Source organism: Urocitellus parryii, chromosome 3 (assembly GCF_045843805.1).
Source record: "Urocitellus parryii isolate mUroPar1 chromosome 3, mUroPar1.hap1, whole genome shotgun sequence".
Taxonomy (NCBI): Eukaryota; Metazoa; Chordata; class Mammalia; order Rodentia; family Sciuridae; genus Urocitellus; species Urocitellus parryii.
Window position 1 is genome coordinate 12369521 of NC_135533.1, and position 12964 is coordinate 12382484.

The 12964-nt window shown below is 40.1% G+C and overlaps 1 protein-coding gene across 1 annotated transcript in view; it reads right to left on the reverse strand.

Moving 5' to 3' along the window:
* The window catches only part of Mgam2 (maltase-glucoamylase 2 (putative)), an 86424-nt gene that overhangs the window by 33103 nt on the left and 40357 nt on the right, over positions 1-12964 (reverse strand). Inside the window, exons 24-34 of the mRNA XM_077795893.1 lie at positions 12678-12833; positions 11336-11584; positions 9587-9741; positions 8376-8544; positions 7487-7583; positions 6926-7038; positions 6252-6377; positions 4576-4704; positions 3007-3114; positions 1392-1454; positions 424-558 (exon numbers count right to left, since the gene is read on the reverse strand). Of these exons, the coding sequence (XP_077652019.1) occupies positions 424-558; positions 1392-1454; positions 3007-3114; positions 4576-4704; positions 6252-6377; positions 6926-7038; positions 7487-7583; positions 8376-8544; positions 9587-9741; positions 11336-11584; positions 12678-12833 (1500 nt within the window). The remainder of the gene's footprint in view (positions 1-423; positions 559-1391; positions 1455-3006; positions 3115-4575; positions 4705-6251; positions 6378-6925; positions 7039-7486; positions 7584-8375; positions 8545-9586; positions 9742-11335; positions 11585-12677; positions 12834-12964) is intronic.

Genomic DNA, 12964 nt, shown 5'->3' on the forward strand with positions numbered 1-12964 from the left:
TTAAGCTATTCCTTCAGGGTAAATGTCTCTTTGCTCATAGATTTATGCCTTGCCTGTCCCCAGTTCTGCCCTGTGTTGCAGGACAGGCTTTAGGGCTTCTAGGTCAGTTTAGCCAATAAGAAGCACCAGGAAGAGATGGAGGGTTGAGAGTAAGAGACGAGGGCACTGCTCCCTCCCCCTCATGCCCTGGCATCTCCTGCAGTAGCACGTCTCCTCCATGGGCTCCCACTTCCTCCAGAAGACATGACCCTGGGCAGGTCCACAATAATCTCTGCTACTCCTATACCCAGGACCTAGGTTCTGTACCATCACCCTTCCTTTCATGCCTCTGGTTCCAGTGCCCTGCTTCTTCTAGTCTCGGAATTGCTTCCCCAAGTTTTGAATGTGAACATTCTAAAGAGTAATCACTGAGGGTGCACTTACGATCGACAGTCCATCAAACTTCAAGCTCTTCCCTGGCTCTCTGGGGTTAGCATAGAGCTCGTTTATCTCTTTCTTCCACCATGCAGCTGTGCTGTTACGAAAGAAGTCAGGGAACGCAACATGGGCCCTGTACATCTGTAAGAGTGACACATATTGTCATAGTGAGGTCATGCATGTCCAAGAAGGGGAATCCTGGGAACAGGAAGGGGAGATGAGCAGGCCCTTGATCCTGTCCAGCTCAGCGTCTGATTTAACCTCAATTCTGCTGCTGTTGGTGTTTCAAAGTTTACAGTGGACACACAGTTGGGGAAAGGATGCGTTCATTCTTAATTTTCTTAGAAAAAGGTTAGATATCTTTTAAACATAGAACTTCCTTTATGACTAGAAAATTAGTCATAGCAACTAGAAAACCAATAGTCAGCATCTAAACAATGTAAATTTAGAGATGCATGACTCATTTGACTCATCAAATGAAATGCAGGAGGACCCCATAATCCAAGGAGAAGCAAGCTGCACAGTAGAGGGGTTGGTGGGTGCCAGGCTGATGTGGGAGCAAGGGCTGAGACCAAGTCCTTTGCTCCTTTCAACTGGCTAGTGTTTGCTTTGGTATGTAGGTAATTCATTAACCTGCAAAGGGTATTTGTTCATAAGAGATACTCTTCCGAGAAAGCATTCTGGACTTTGGTTCCTTATTTTTCAAGCAACACTAGATTCAAATTGCAACCCATTAAAGGCATACATGTAAGGAACTCCCTGGGTAATTTTCTTCTATACTTTTCCATTTTAGCTATTTTTTAGGTTTCTCACTTGAGGATCACCTTCTGCAAAAAAAAAAAAAAATACCACCAGACAAGCACACTGGCATTAAAGCCACTTAATCAGAGCATAAGCTATTTATCTAACAGAATAAAACAAATAATATCCAGATATGTAGGACAATGAAGACCAAAATCCATGTATGACTGTACCTTGACCTGAGTTTCCTGGTCAAGGGATTCATCCACATTTACATTGGGCAGCTCTGGCCAAACCTAGAGAAAAAGAGGAAATACTGAAACCTTTAAGTCATGGCAAACAGACCATGAGGTGTTTCATATGTTAGACTTTCATGACATGCATCTTCACAAATGCTGGGCATCTAGGCCATAAACTAAATTGTAAATACAAATCAATAGATGAAATCCTGCTAGGTGAAATCCTGTTAGGCTCAGATCTTTTTGTTTCATTCCATAGGTTTTCATAATGTTATTTTTAACTTAATAAGTAACCCAATTCATTTTAGATGTGTCTTCTGAGTAACCATCTTTCAAATAATTACTCCGTTGCCTGGTCTGCCTTTTATTTTTGTGTATAACAAAATCCCCTTTATAAAAATAAATGTTAAGGTTGACTCTAAGAATAAGATTGATTTACATTCACAGCCATAAACTCTGTCTCAATACTTCTAAGTAATACCATAACTTTTGGGCACCCACAAATGTACTTAGTGTTTAAAAAAACTTTCATATATCAACCAATTTCATCTGTAATTAGCAGGACTTTATATACATTGATTAATTAATTCAACAAGGAAATAGTTACTGAGGACTTATTATGAGGATCTATATCTACTGAGATTATAGCAGTAAATACTGCCTGTTTTTTCCCAGAGTTCACAGAGAGTAATATATAAGTGCTATATGGTATGCTATACTCTCTCTGGAATGACACACGAAAGGGAAAACAGCAACCGAAACAGTAATGGAGTACTTCTCAAGAAGTAAGATCTGGGCTGGGGATGTGGCTCAAGCGGTAGCGTGCTCGCCTGGCATGGGTGCGGCCCGGGTTCGAACCTCAGCACCATATACAAACAAAGATGTTGTGTCCCCGAAAACTAAAAAATAAATATTAAAAACTCTCTCTCTCTCTCTCTCTCAAAAAAAAAATAAGTAAGATCTGAGTTCGTCTTGGGGTGCAGATATTATCTGGGGACACCGAGAAGGCTATATTCAAAATGAGAAAGGCGTGTATCCAGAACTGTAGGCAGTAGCATAGCAAAATTAAGGAACAGAGTTGGAACTTGGCAGAAGCTACTGTCATGTGGGTCAGGAAGTTCACATAAAACACTGCTGCTATAAATCAGATAGATGAGGATGAGGATTGAGGCCACAGAAAAGGAATTCAAGGGGTCAAAGAAACAACAAGAATCTATAGGACTTGGTGATTCATTTAGATGAGAGGCTGAGTAAGCATCTTAAGTCAAAGATGATTGTGAGTTTTGAGTTTGGGTGGATGGGAGACACAGATTTCAGAGTCTCTCTCTCTATGAGATTCCTAATGTTTACTACTAAATGACTAGCTGGAATACATAAAGGGTGGAGCATCAGAACATATCCAGGCAATAACCTGGTGTTCACCTATCTAGAGGATTAAAGCTCTGACCTTGGTCTTATTAATGTGTATTAAGCTAATCAGCATCAGATAGATTTCTACTCATTCATAATTTATTAATTAACCAATATATTTTTGTACGATTTATTGAGAGCATCTTTTAATCAAGACATAGTGCTGTGTATTAATTATAGCCCCTTCCCCAAGCCTCACCTTTCCCCAGACAATGTCATTGGTGTCAGGCCATTTGATGAACACGTTGTCTTCCTGTCCTCTGGTGAAGGTGAGATACTGTGTCTCATTGCCAGAAATGGCTGGGTCCTGCAGTGACAGGATTTAAGACTGCAAAGGTGAGAAAAATGTCCCTAAGGAAAGTCCTCTCCCAAACTTTGACAATTTAGTGCAGAAAGAAATGATGGACCAAAATAAAATTAGATAAATAAAAAAGCATTGATAATTTGACATATCTACTGGGAATATTACATAACCAATTAAAATGGAAGTTTCCACCGGAACCCAAAAGTAAGATAGATGACCCTTATAAAGGATGACCTCTTTCAAAGGGAGCAAGAATCTTTTACATATTATAGAAAGTAAACACTCAGAACCACAACTAAAGAAGTGAAAAAAAATCATAAAAATTGAAATATAATATGACATATGTGACTTTTCCAATAAACAGGGAAATTAATATTTTTAAAAAGAGACCTAAGAATTAAAAGAATTTGTTAATATTTCTCCATAAAATTATTGAGAAATAAAGATGTGCTAATGTTTGGAAAACAAATCCTGGAGATAAAGCAGTTTAATAAGATATTATCCTCAATTGGAGAGAGACAATTTATAGCATTTCCAGAATCTAACAGCAGTGCTCCTTAAGAAATTGAACTTCTGCATTCTATTCTCTGGTGCGGCCATCTGAGATGGACATTGATGTTCAGCCCATCTCACACCTTTCCCAGTTACTCCCTATATTAAGCTGTTTTCTAATTGCCATGTAAATCATCATTATCTGAAATTACCTTCCTAATAGTTTTTTATTGGCTGTCTCCCTTTGCTAGAATAAATGTCATTAATTCATTAATTTAAAACACACGCACTCTTTCTAAAACAGTGATTTTCAAGTAGCCAATGTTTTGTAAATACTTAAATTTTTAAATGAACAAGAATCATGCTCTGATTTTTGGAAGCTAGAAGGAGGAAATCCTTTGTGGGTAGTTACTTCTGTATTTACCAAGATATAACTTTTCCAATGTAAAATAATAAGTTGGCATTCTGGATCTTACCTCCATTGTTTGTGGGCTTAATAAAAGAGAAATGGGTCCCCTAAGACTCGTGATTGCTGAATGATGATACAGTATAAGAGATTTTTTAACCCCCTGCAGTTTCCTAAAAATGAGACTGAGCTATAGCTATTCATCCTGAAGCCTGAAATAGTGAGACCCCTTTTTCTTTCCTACATTCAGTGTTTCTGCCCACAGTTGTCCTAACTCTGTCCCCAAAAAAGTATTGATTAATTAAATCCTAGTGGCATTCAGCAATGAAAAAATAATAAATATGACAAAGTATCACCTCTTACAATGCATTTTTTCACCTGTTCTTTCCTTCTTTATTGGCTTTTCAAAATTTTTAAAAGATAATAATTAAAGACTCACAGGAAGAGGCCTAGATGCGTGTGTGGGGGGGTTTCTTTTACCTTTTTCCCAGTACTTCCCAGGGGTTTAATTTTTGAATCGTGAACACAGAAACAGAAAGAGGCATGCAATCTGCCTTCACACCTACCAGAATGAGAATAAATCTGGTGCCATTCTTCTTCATTTGCTCTATCAGGACACCGAGGTTTTGAAAGCTGGGGCTGAGGGTGAAGTCCAGCTTCCGGTCCATGTAATCGATGTCCACATGCTGGACGTCCTACAAGAAGGAGCGGACACTCAGGCTCCTGCAGCGGTACCTGCAGGGCACTCTAACTGCTCTTCCAGGCTCCAGACCCTGCTGCTTGCTCCCCCAGCCCCGGCCCTCATCATTCCCCATCTCAATACCCACCACACTGACTTTGCAATTATGTTGATTGACCTTGCTTTCTGATTCCAGCTCACAATTCACCTGTCCCACTTTCTTCTTCTGTGCCCCCAACAGGAACTTGCTTTCTCTCAATTTATGTCTTACTCACTTGTCAAATCTCAAATTTGGTGAGCCTATCATACAAAAAGCCAGTGGAAGTGTTCAAGAAAATGAGACTTCCCTAATAAACCAAAAAGGTTGCATACTAAGTTTCTTTTTTTCCTACAGTAAACCTTATCAAATTCAATCAACTTAGAATACATATTTTACTTTAAAATATATATATATCACGTGTTTATTATATTGTAAATAGAATATCTATATATTCAAGAAAGATTTAACATTCTCTAATATTTATTTATTGGTTGTCTCCCTTCACTGAAATAAATGTCTTTTATTCACTAATTTAATATATATTATATACATATAATTTATATACAACATACATATATATTATATATGACATATAATATATTATATATGACTTATATAATATATTATATATAATGTTAAAGACATATAATTCATAGGATTTATATACATAAATGGCATGATTGCTTTGGTGAGGCAGATCTATGAACTTTTTCATCTTGTGATTTTCCTATATTTTAAAATTTCTGTTTAATAAGTTTATAATAAAAGTTAAGCATGGACATGTGTCAATTTAAAAAAAAAAATTTGTGGTTGTAGATGGACAGAATGCCTTTAATCTATTTGTTAATTTTTATGTGGTGCTGAGGATAGAACCCAGTGCCTCATGCACACTAGGCAAGTGCTTTGTTACTGAGCTATAGCCCAAGCCCTCAAATTATTATTGATGGGAATATCATAGCACTTTATTCTCATCTTCCAGTTGTTAATTGCCTTTAAAAATCTCAGGAGGTGAACTGAAAGCCAATAAAGACAATGAGTGGTAGAAAACTAATCAGTAGAGAAGGAGCGCACTGTTTGTGGATCCAGTTGACCACACTTCTCAGGGCTTTCCTGGGGAACTAGGTGGGTACTTAGGATATGTGTGTGTGTGTTTTAAAGAAAGCAAAGCTTCATTTTAATCACTTCCTTGCCTATTGCCACTTCATATCCATCTCACACAGACCCCCACTTCTAAGACTGCCTTGGCCACTACATGATGTTCCAGCGAGTCAGTGGGTGCCAATACCCTCCGCTCATTCCACCAGTGGCCAAAGGACCCATGCAACTCTTAGTTTTGAACCTCGACTGAAAAGAGCAGTAGGCAAAGATTTTAAAAAACAATGTATTCACACAGACCTAGCTCCACAGCTACAGGATTTATGCTGAAGTAGCCACAGTAATAATTTCAATGAAGCTGTTTTTCAATACACAATTAGTCACAGAATCCCATAGCTAAACCCAGAGGTTGAGGGAGGGTTTCATACATAGGGGATCTGGGCTGCCACCATTGCATCATGCAGACTGGCGATTTCAGAGTCATTCTGGTATCCATAGCGACTCAGCTGGAATCCCAGAGCCCAATATGGAGTCATTGCTGGCCGACCAATCAACTAGAATAGAAGAATGCTAATTACCCTGATAAGATCATTACACATTGTATACATATACCCAATTATCATACCATACCCCATAAATGTATGCAGATGTTATGTCAATTAAAAAAATAAAAACTAGATCCAAGTAACTTTGTAAGGAAGAAAAGATAGTTGACTTTTGTTTGAAATAATTTGAAAATTTCTACTGACTACTGTCTGACCTGAGGCCACCCTCCAAAAAAATAGGGAAATCAAATAAATGTGGAACAACCCTAGAGATGAAGAATGCTAGAAACATTGTAATTAACATTTCCCTATATTCTATTACACTGTGAAACCTGAGAATGTGGTGGTCATTACTGATCTGAGATTCTTAAGATAGGCTATTTAGCAAGCAACTGAGAGACGTGTAATATTAATATGCATTTAGCATCCATATTAGTAAAATCTGACTTACACCCCAGGGTAAAAAGAAAAAGACTGACCCATCTCAGTACTGAAAACATGGTAACAATACCCAATAAATATTTAGTGATATATCAATGGATAGAATGGCTTCCAACCTCAGTGTATTGCTGAGTTACCAGTTCGGGGGTTGGCCCCAAAACCAAATAAAAGTCCAAAATCCCTCCTACAGTGCGGTATGTCAGGGCAGGAGTGGGCTGCAGAGTCATATCTGTAAAAATTTTAAAATAAAGAGATAGTTGAGGAGCTTGTAAGACACCCAGAAAGAGAGATGCTCTAAAATGTGCTATCTTCACTCTCCTTCCTTCATGTCTATCTCCTCTAGAATGTCCTCCCTTGTCCAGTGGAGTCAGAGATGGACCTGCAGTACCCCAAACTGCATCTACCACATTATATGACACTCAACAGCTGATATCACCTGCATTAAGGAACTGAGGTGTCACAGCAAAATAAGGGACGGCAGATAGTCAAATGGTACAATTAATGCCTGTTCTGGAACAATTTTTAAGTATTGAATAAGTGAACAAATGAATGGAAGGTCAGTTTGTCCATGCCATTTTCCTTGCCCCTTAGCTTATTCGTTTCCAGCAATCTCCCAGATGACAATGGAGTGGTCAGGTTGTTTGTGGTGCCGCCCGGGGAGCACGCCCCTGTCTTACCCATGGCATTGCTGTTCAGCAGGAGCACTCCATGGGCATTCCCATCTTCTTCCAAGGCCATGTAGTAGGGGTGAACACCATAGGAATTTTTCTTGTACTGGTAATTGAAAGTCATGAGAGTAATAGAAAGATAAAAATCCAATAGTTTCCAGATCATAATCCAAACAGCAAACTCATATTCCATGTAAAAGATTTGATTCAGCATTATATCTTTTGTAGAACCTTCTTTGACCTTCCTTTCCACCCCAGCCTAAAACCTATGTCCTCCCCCTCTCTGTCACCTTTATTGATTATTACATAATTCTTTTTTTTTTCCTTGTGGTACTGGGGATTAAACCCAAGGCCTTGCTTATGCTAAGCAAGTGCTCTGTCACTGTGCTACCTCGCCAGCCTCTTATATTTTTACTTCTGAGACGGGTCTCACTAAGTTTCCTAAACTGGCCTTGAACTTGTGACCCACCTTCCTCAGCCTTCCAAGTAAATGTGCACCAACATGTGTGGCTTATTATTACACAATTCTATCACAGCACTCACTACACTGTGCTATCATTATTTCTACACCAATCTGTCTGTCTATAAACTTCTGAAGGGCAAATATAGTGTCTTATTAAATTTGCAGATAAGCATCTAGCAATGTGCTCAAGCATTGAATATATTAAATAAAAGTTTGTGAAATAAAATTTGTAATCCATGGGAGACGGGAGGAAAAATATATGTTATGAGTTTGTTTGTTTGTTTTACAGATAAAAGAGCATGACCTGTGGCCTCTAATAACCTTACAACCAAGAGCTAGAAAGGTGAGGCTGATAAATGGAACCTCATCTACTGGCCTAAGAATTAAAAGTAAATTTGCCGAAGGAGAAACTGCTAATTTCATTTTTGTCCTTACCGCTGGTGGCTCATCCCGAGCAAACATTCCCCAGGTTGTCCAGTTCATGTTTCTTCTGAAAGTCATGTGCTCAGTTTCCCCAAAACCATAGATGTACTGAGAAGGGAGGCGAGTAGAAATGGAAAGGAACATGTCGTTGAAGGTGAAGCCCGGGAGTTGAGAATCCCAACTGCAACACAAAGGCAGACCTCCAAGCTGAGCTGCAGATCTCAGGCAGAGCAAATGGAGCAAATGGGATGCCTAGATGATTCAGAAGCCTCTTGAATCATTGCACATCAAGATCCAGGTTCAAATGTTATAAAAGGACCAGGTTATAACAATAGCTATGACTCAGTACCAAGGTTCCACATTTGCATTTTAATTCTGTGCTTTGCAAGACTGAGAGCTCCTTCTCAGAACTATGGGCTCATTGAGGGCAAGTACCAGGTCTCATTCATCTCTTTATGTCCAGTTCTCAGTGCCTGGCATACCAGCAAATGTGAATAAATGAATGAGATCTAAAAAGTACTTTTGGATAGAAAAAATTGACACTTTTGGAATAACTTCTCTAGATTGACCAGAGAACTCACTGAAAATGAAAACAGAGAAAATCAGATACATAGTCAAAGATAGCAGAAGCCCCACATAGGAAAAAACACAAATGTGCATACAAGTGACAACCTTTGCTGGGATGGGAGGCCTCACCCTGGGCAAAGCCTGGACCTCAAGCATCAGGATAAGAGATGAGAGATGACAATCCACATTTTCACACTTAATATCATAAAAATGCTTGAAGTCTATGGTGTCTATAGAACCAAAGATGATGAAAGTCCTTTTCTCTCTTCATACCCACCTCTTTCCTCTCTCCTGCCTCTTCAATTATTATTTCTTAATGAAGCATAATACAGAACAGACATATCTGAGGTTATTTGTTATACTTACTTAACAGTTTTCTGTTCTACTTAACAAGAGTAACAAATAGGAAAGATATTTCTTTCTTTGAATTCAAACAACACTTGTGGCTTTTTAAACCTAAGGTTGATTAATCTTTCTGAGTTAATGACTAACTTAAAAATAAATTCCCTAATGAAGTAAGAGGAAATTGACATGCTCTTTAACAAATACACACACACATCATGAAGAGTCTCTGAGTCTAATATTTTACTTGCCTTAATTAGCAACACCATAATTACCATCAGTCACTCTGATTAAAGCCAATAAATAGCACTTACATCACAGTTTGGGAACTTCTGCGTCGAATCTGGATTCCAGGGGGATTGTTCTGAACCCTGACTTCATACAGGCAGTTTTCAGGGGAGACAAGCGGTGAACGTGGTGTGTTCAGAGGTACCGGGACCTCGTACCTTTTATTAGTGGGATCATAGATCTGGCAAGGAGAGAAAAATAAAAAACTCTTCCTGATGGAGTCTGAGACCTGATACCCCTCATGTTAGCCCACAGATTTCATTTCCAATGTTGTTTGTTTGTTTTTGACCAGTTTGAACCACATCAGGAGGCACTGAATATCCCAAGAGCAGTTGCGAGGCCTCCTTATCTACTGTGGCAGATTCTGAGCTTCCAAAATGCCTCAATAATACCCACTCGAGAGAACTTGTAATCTAAGGTTAGAGAATCTTGTGGATAGAGTGTTTATATGTACTTAGGATGTGTGCCATATGAACATACATGTGCATGTAACTTCAAGACTGTATGTGAGAGATTGCATGTGTATACTGGGAACTAGACCTCTTTACCACTTGAGCTTCCAGATGCTGCATGCCTTCTCAATCCTTCAGGTTTCTCCTTTGTACCCTCTATTCATTCCTACTCATCTAACAGGATTGGTGTGAGAAAAAACAAGAGGACTGCAGCATGCATGCAAGATAGGGACCTTCACCACCATGGCGACCATCCCCTCCTCATGCTGCTATTAGCCCACAGCCTGGACTTCAGTAAAGCTTTTTCTAAAGCCCTACTTTTCAAAACTCTGTTTCTTAAACCAAAAACAGCAGCATTGCCTGGGAGCTTGTTAGGAATTCAGACTCAGCCTCTGTCCCAGATCTGCTGGTCAGAACCTTCAGGTTCACAGGATGCCCACAGTGATGGAGGACACACTCAAGTGAGAGGAGCAATGTCAAGAGCAGAGCTGCTCAAGCCTGTCTCCACCAGCCATGTGTGGCTTTTGCACACCAGAAATGCATGAGTCTAAATCAAGATTCACCACAAGTGCAAACACATACCAGATTTTGATGACTTAATTAAAATGTTGTGAAATATCTCTCCACAATTAAACTTGGATTTCAAAATGAACTGATACATATTTTAGAACATTGGTTAAATGAAATAGCTAATTTACTTGTATGAGTGTGTATGTTTTTCAAACACGTTTTTTTAAAAAAAATACCCCTACTAGAAAACAAACTTGGTTCTCACTGTATTTCTGGTAAGTAAAGGACAAGAGTGGGTCTCAAAGTGTGGCCCTTTTACCTGAAGCATCAGTCAGCATTGCTGGAGAACTTAGAAATGCAAATGCTCAGACTGGGCCAGCCCAGAATGCTGAACTGGAAACCTTAGGGTGAGGCTGAGCAGCCTGAGTTTTAACATCTGCAGGTGATTCTGATGCATGTTAAAGTCTGAGAGCCACTATTAAAGAAATATCTAGAAATTCTGGAAGCCATTGGTTCCTCTCATATGTATTAACCACAAATCAAATTCATGTTTTCAGGGCTAAGAATTTTTTGAGAATATTTATGATCTAGAGAATTCATTATTATAGGAAATTCACAAGCCTGATGTATCGATCTAAGGTCACACCCTGCCTCTGTCATTTACTTTTGACCTTTATCTCTCTAAGGCCTTCTCAGCTCCTGCATGCATGAACAGAGAGATTTGGATGAAAAGTCTTTTCATGACTCTCATCTACACAGGCCTGTAGGTTAAGAACTCACCTTGAAAACCAGAATTGGCAGCATGGGAATTACCTTTATCTGCAGCATGCTCTCTGTATGGTAGGTCACACTCAGTCTGAGGAGGCTGATCTTTTCAGAGAGACGATTAGAGACAGTGGCTGCTCCTGGTGATGGTGGAGCTGCTGCTGCCCGGGTAGATGCAGGGACCGCCAGGAGGGTAAGGTCGGTGGTGATGCCCGTGGGCAGGTACTGAATGTTACTGGCAGCATAGTTAGGGATGGTGTCATAGTAACAGGTGGGCACACCAGGAGTAGCTGTGGGCTACAACAACAGGAGATGCTCTTGGTCAGCCTCGGACACCATACTCTGAGATTCTAATTACTAAAGAAGCTGGTTAGCACAGACCAAATCAGACTGCTTTGCCCTTTCTTATCTGATGAATCATGTGCCCCCCAAAGATAAACCCCACGCCCTGGTACTATGAATGTGACTAGTTGGAAGCAGGGTCTTTGTGAATGATCCAAGTGCAGAAGAGGTCATTAGGATGGGTTCCCATTCAATATAACTGGTGATCTCAGGAGGGGAAATTTAGACACAGGTGTGAACATGAGGACAGAGAGTGAGTGAAGCATGTGCAAGCTAAGAAATGCTAAATACTGCCAGTCTGACACCAGAAGCAAGGCTTAAATCATGGAACAGAACCGACATCACAGCCCACAGAGGGAGCCAACCTTGCTAATGTCTTGATCTCAGACTTCTAGAGTCTAGAACTAGGAGGAAATAAGTATGTATTGTTCTAAGCCAATCGGTTTGCATGAATTTGTTAAAGCAGCCCTACCCAATGACACAGGTACACTCATTTCTCTCTCACACACACATACACGCGCGCACACACACACACACTCCCAAGCCTTCTGTAATGAGTGAATCCTTCAAGAACAGCAGGAAGCCCAGTCTGGAGCCTGGAACCCTGAGGCAGGGTCTGCTCCCAGGGTCCTTACTGCCCTAAATCCCATCTTGAGGAATCCTTAACTCTCTCAGGCTTTCATTCTCTCCATTGTTCATATGAAAGGATCCGGCTTCCCTTAACCCTTCTTCTTTGGGTTCTCTAATAGAAGAAAAATTAATTCCCTTAAAATACCCAGTGAATGATACAAACTCACTGGACACTACCATATAAAATGGGGTTTTGAATGACATGGCTGGGGAAACAATCAGAATAGCCATGAGTCTCTTCTGATTCTGGATATCTGAGGAAAATAGGTATCCTGAAGAGTTGACAGATGCATATGGGCACGCTGTCCTGGTGCTCTTCGGGCCACAAACTTTTAAAGTGTTTCCTTGGTGCTTAATGACTTGTGGGGCAATTTCTCTAAGTTCCTGGTCAACATGGGAGCTTGCCTTTGCTCCATACCTCCCAAAGGCATCCCCGCTGTCTGCAACTCTCCTCAGAGGCAGTGGGATCCTCAGGGTAGCAGTTGAACTTCTCCAGATCATTGACTACAAGATCCCACTCTATAGAGAATTCTTGTCCCAGAACCAGTCCCTGGAGATCAGTGATGGTCACCACCTGGGGAAGACAAAGAAGACTCCAGTGACAAATGAGATGAGGTAGAATTGTGTGGACAAAGTCCTGCCTGGTGGTCTGGAAGCCATGTGTAAATACTCTCCAGTACTAGGCTAATGTGTGCAAAGTGTCTC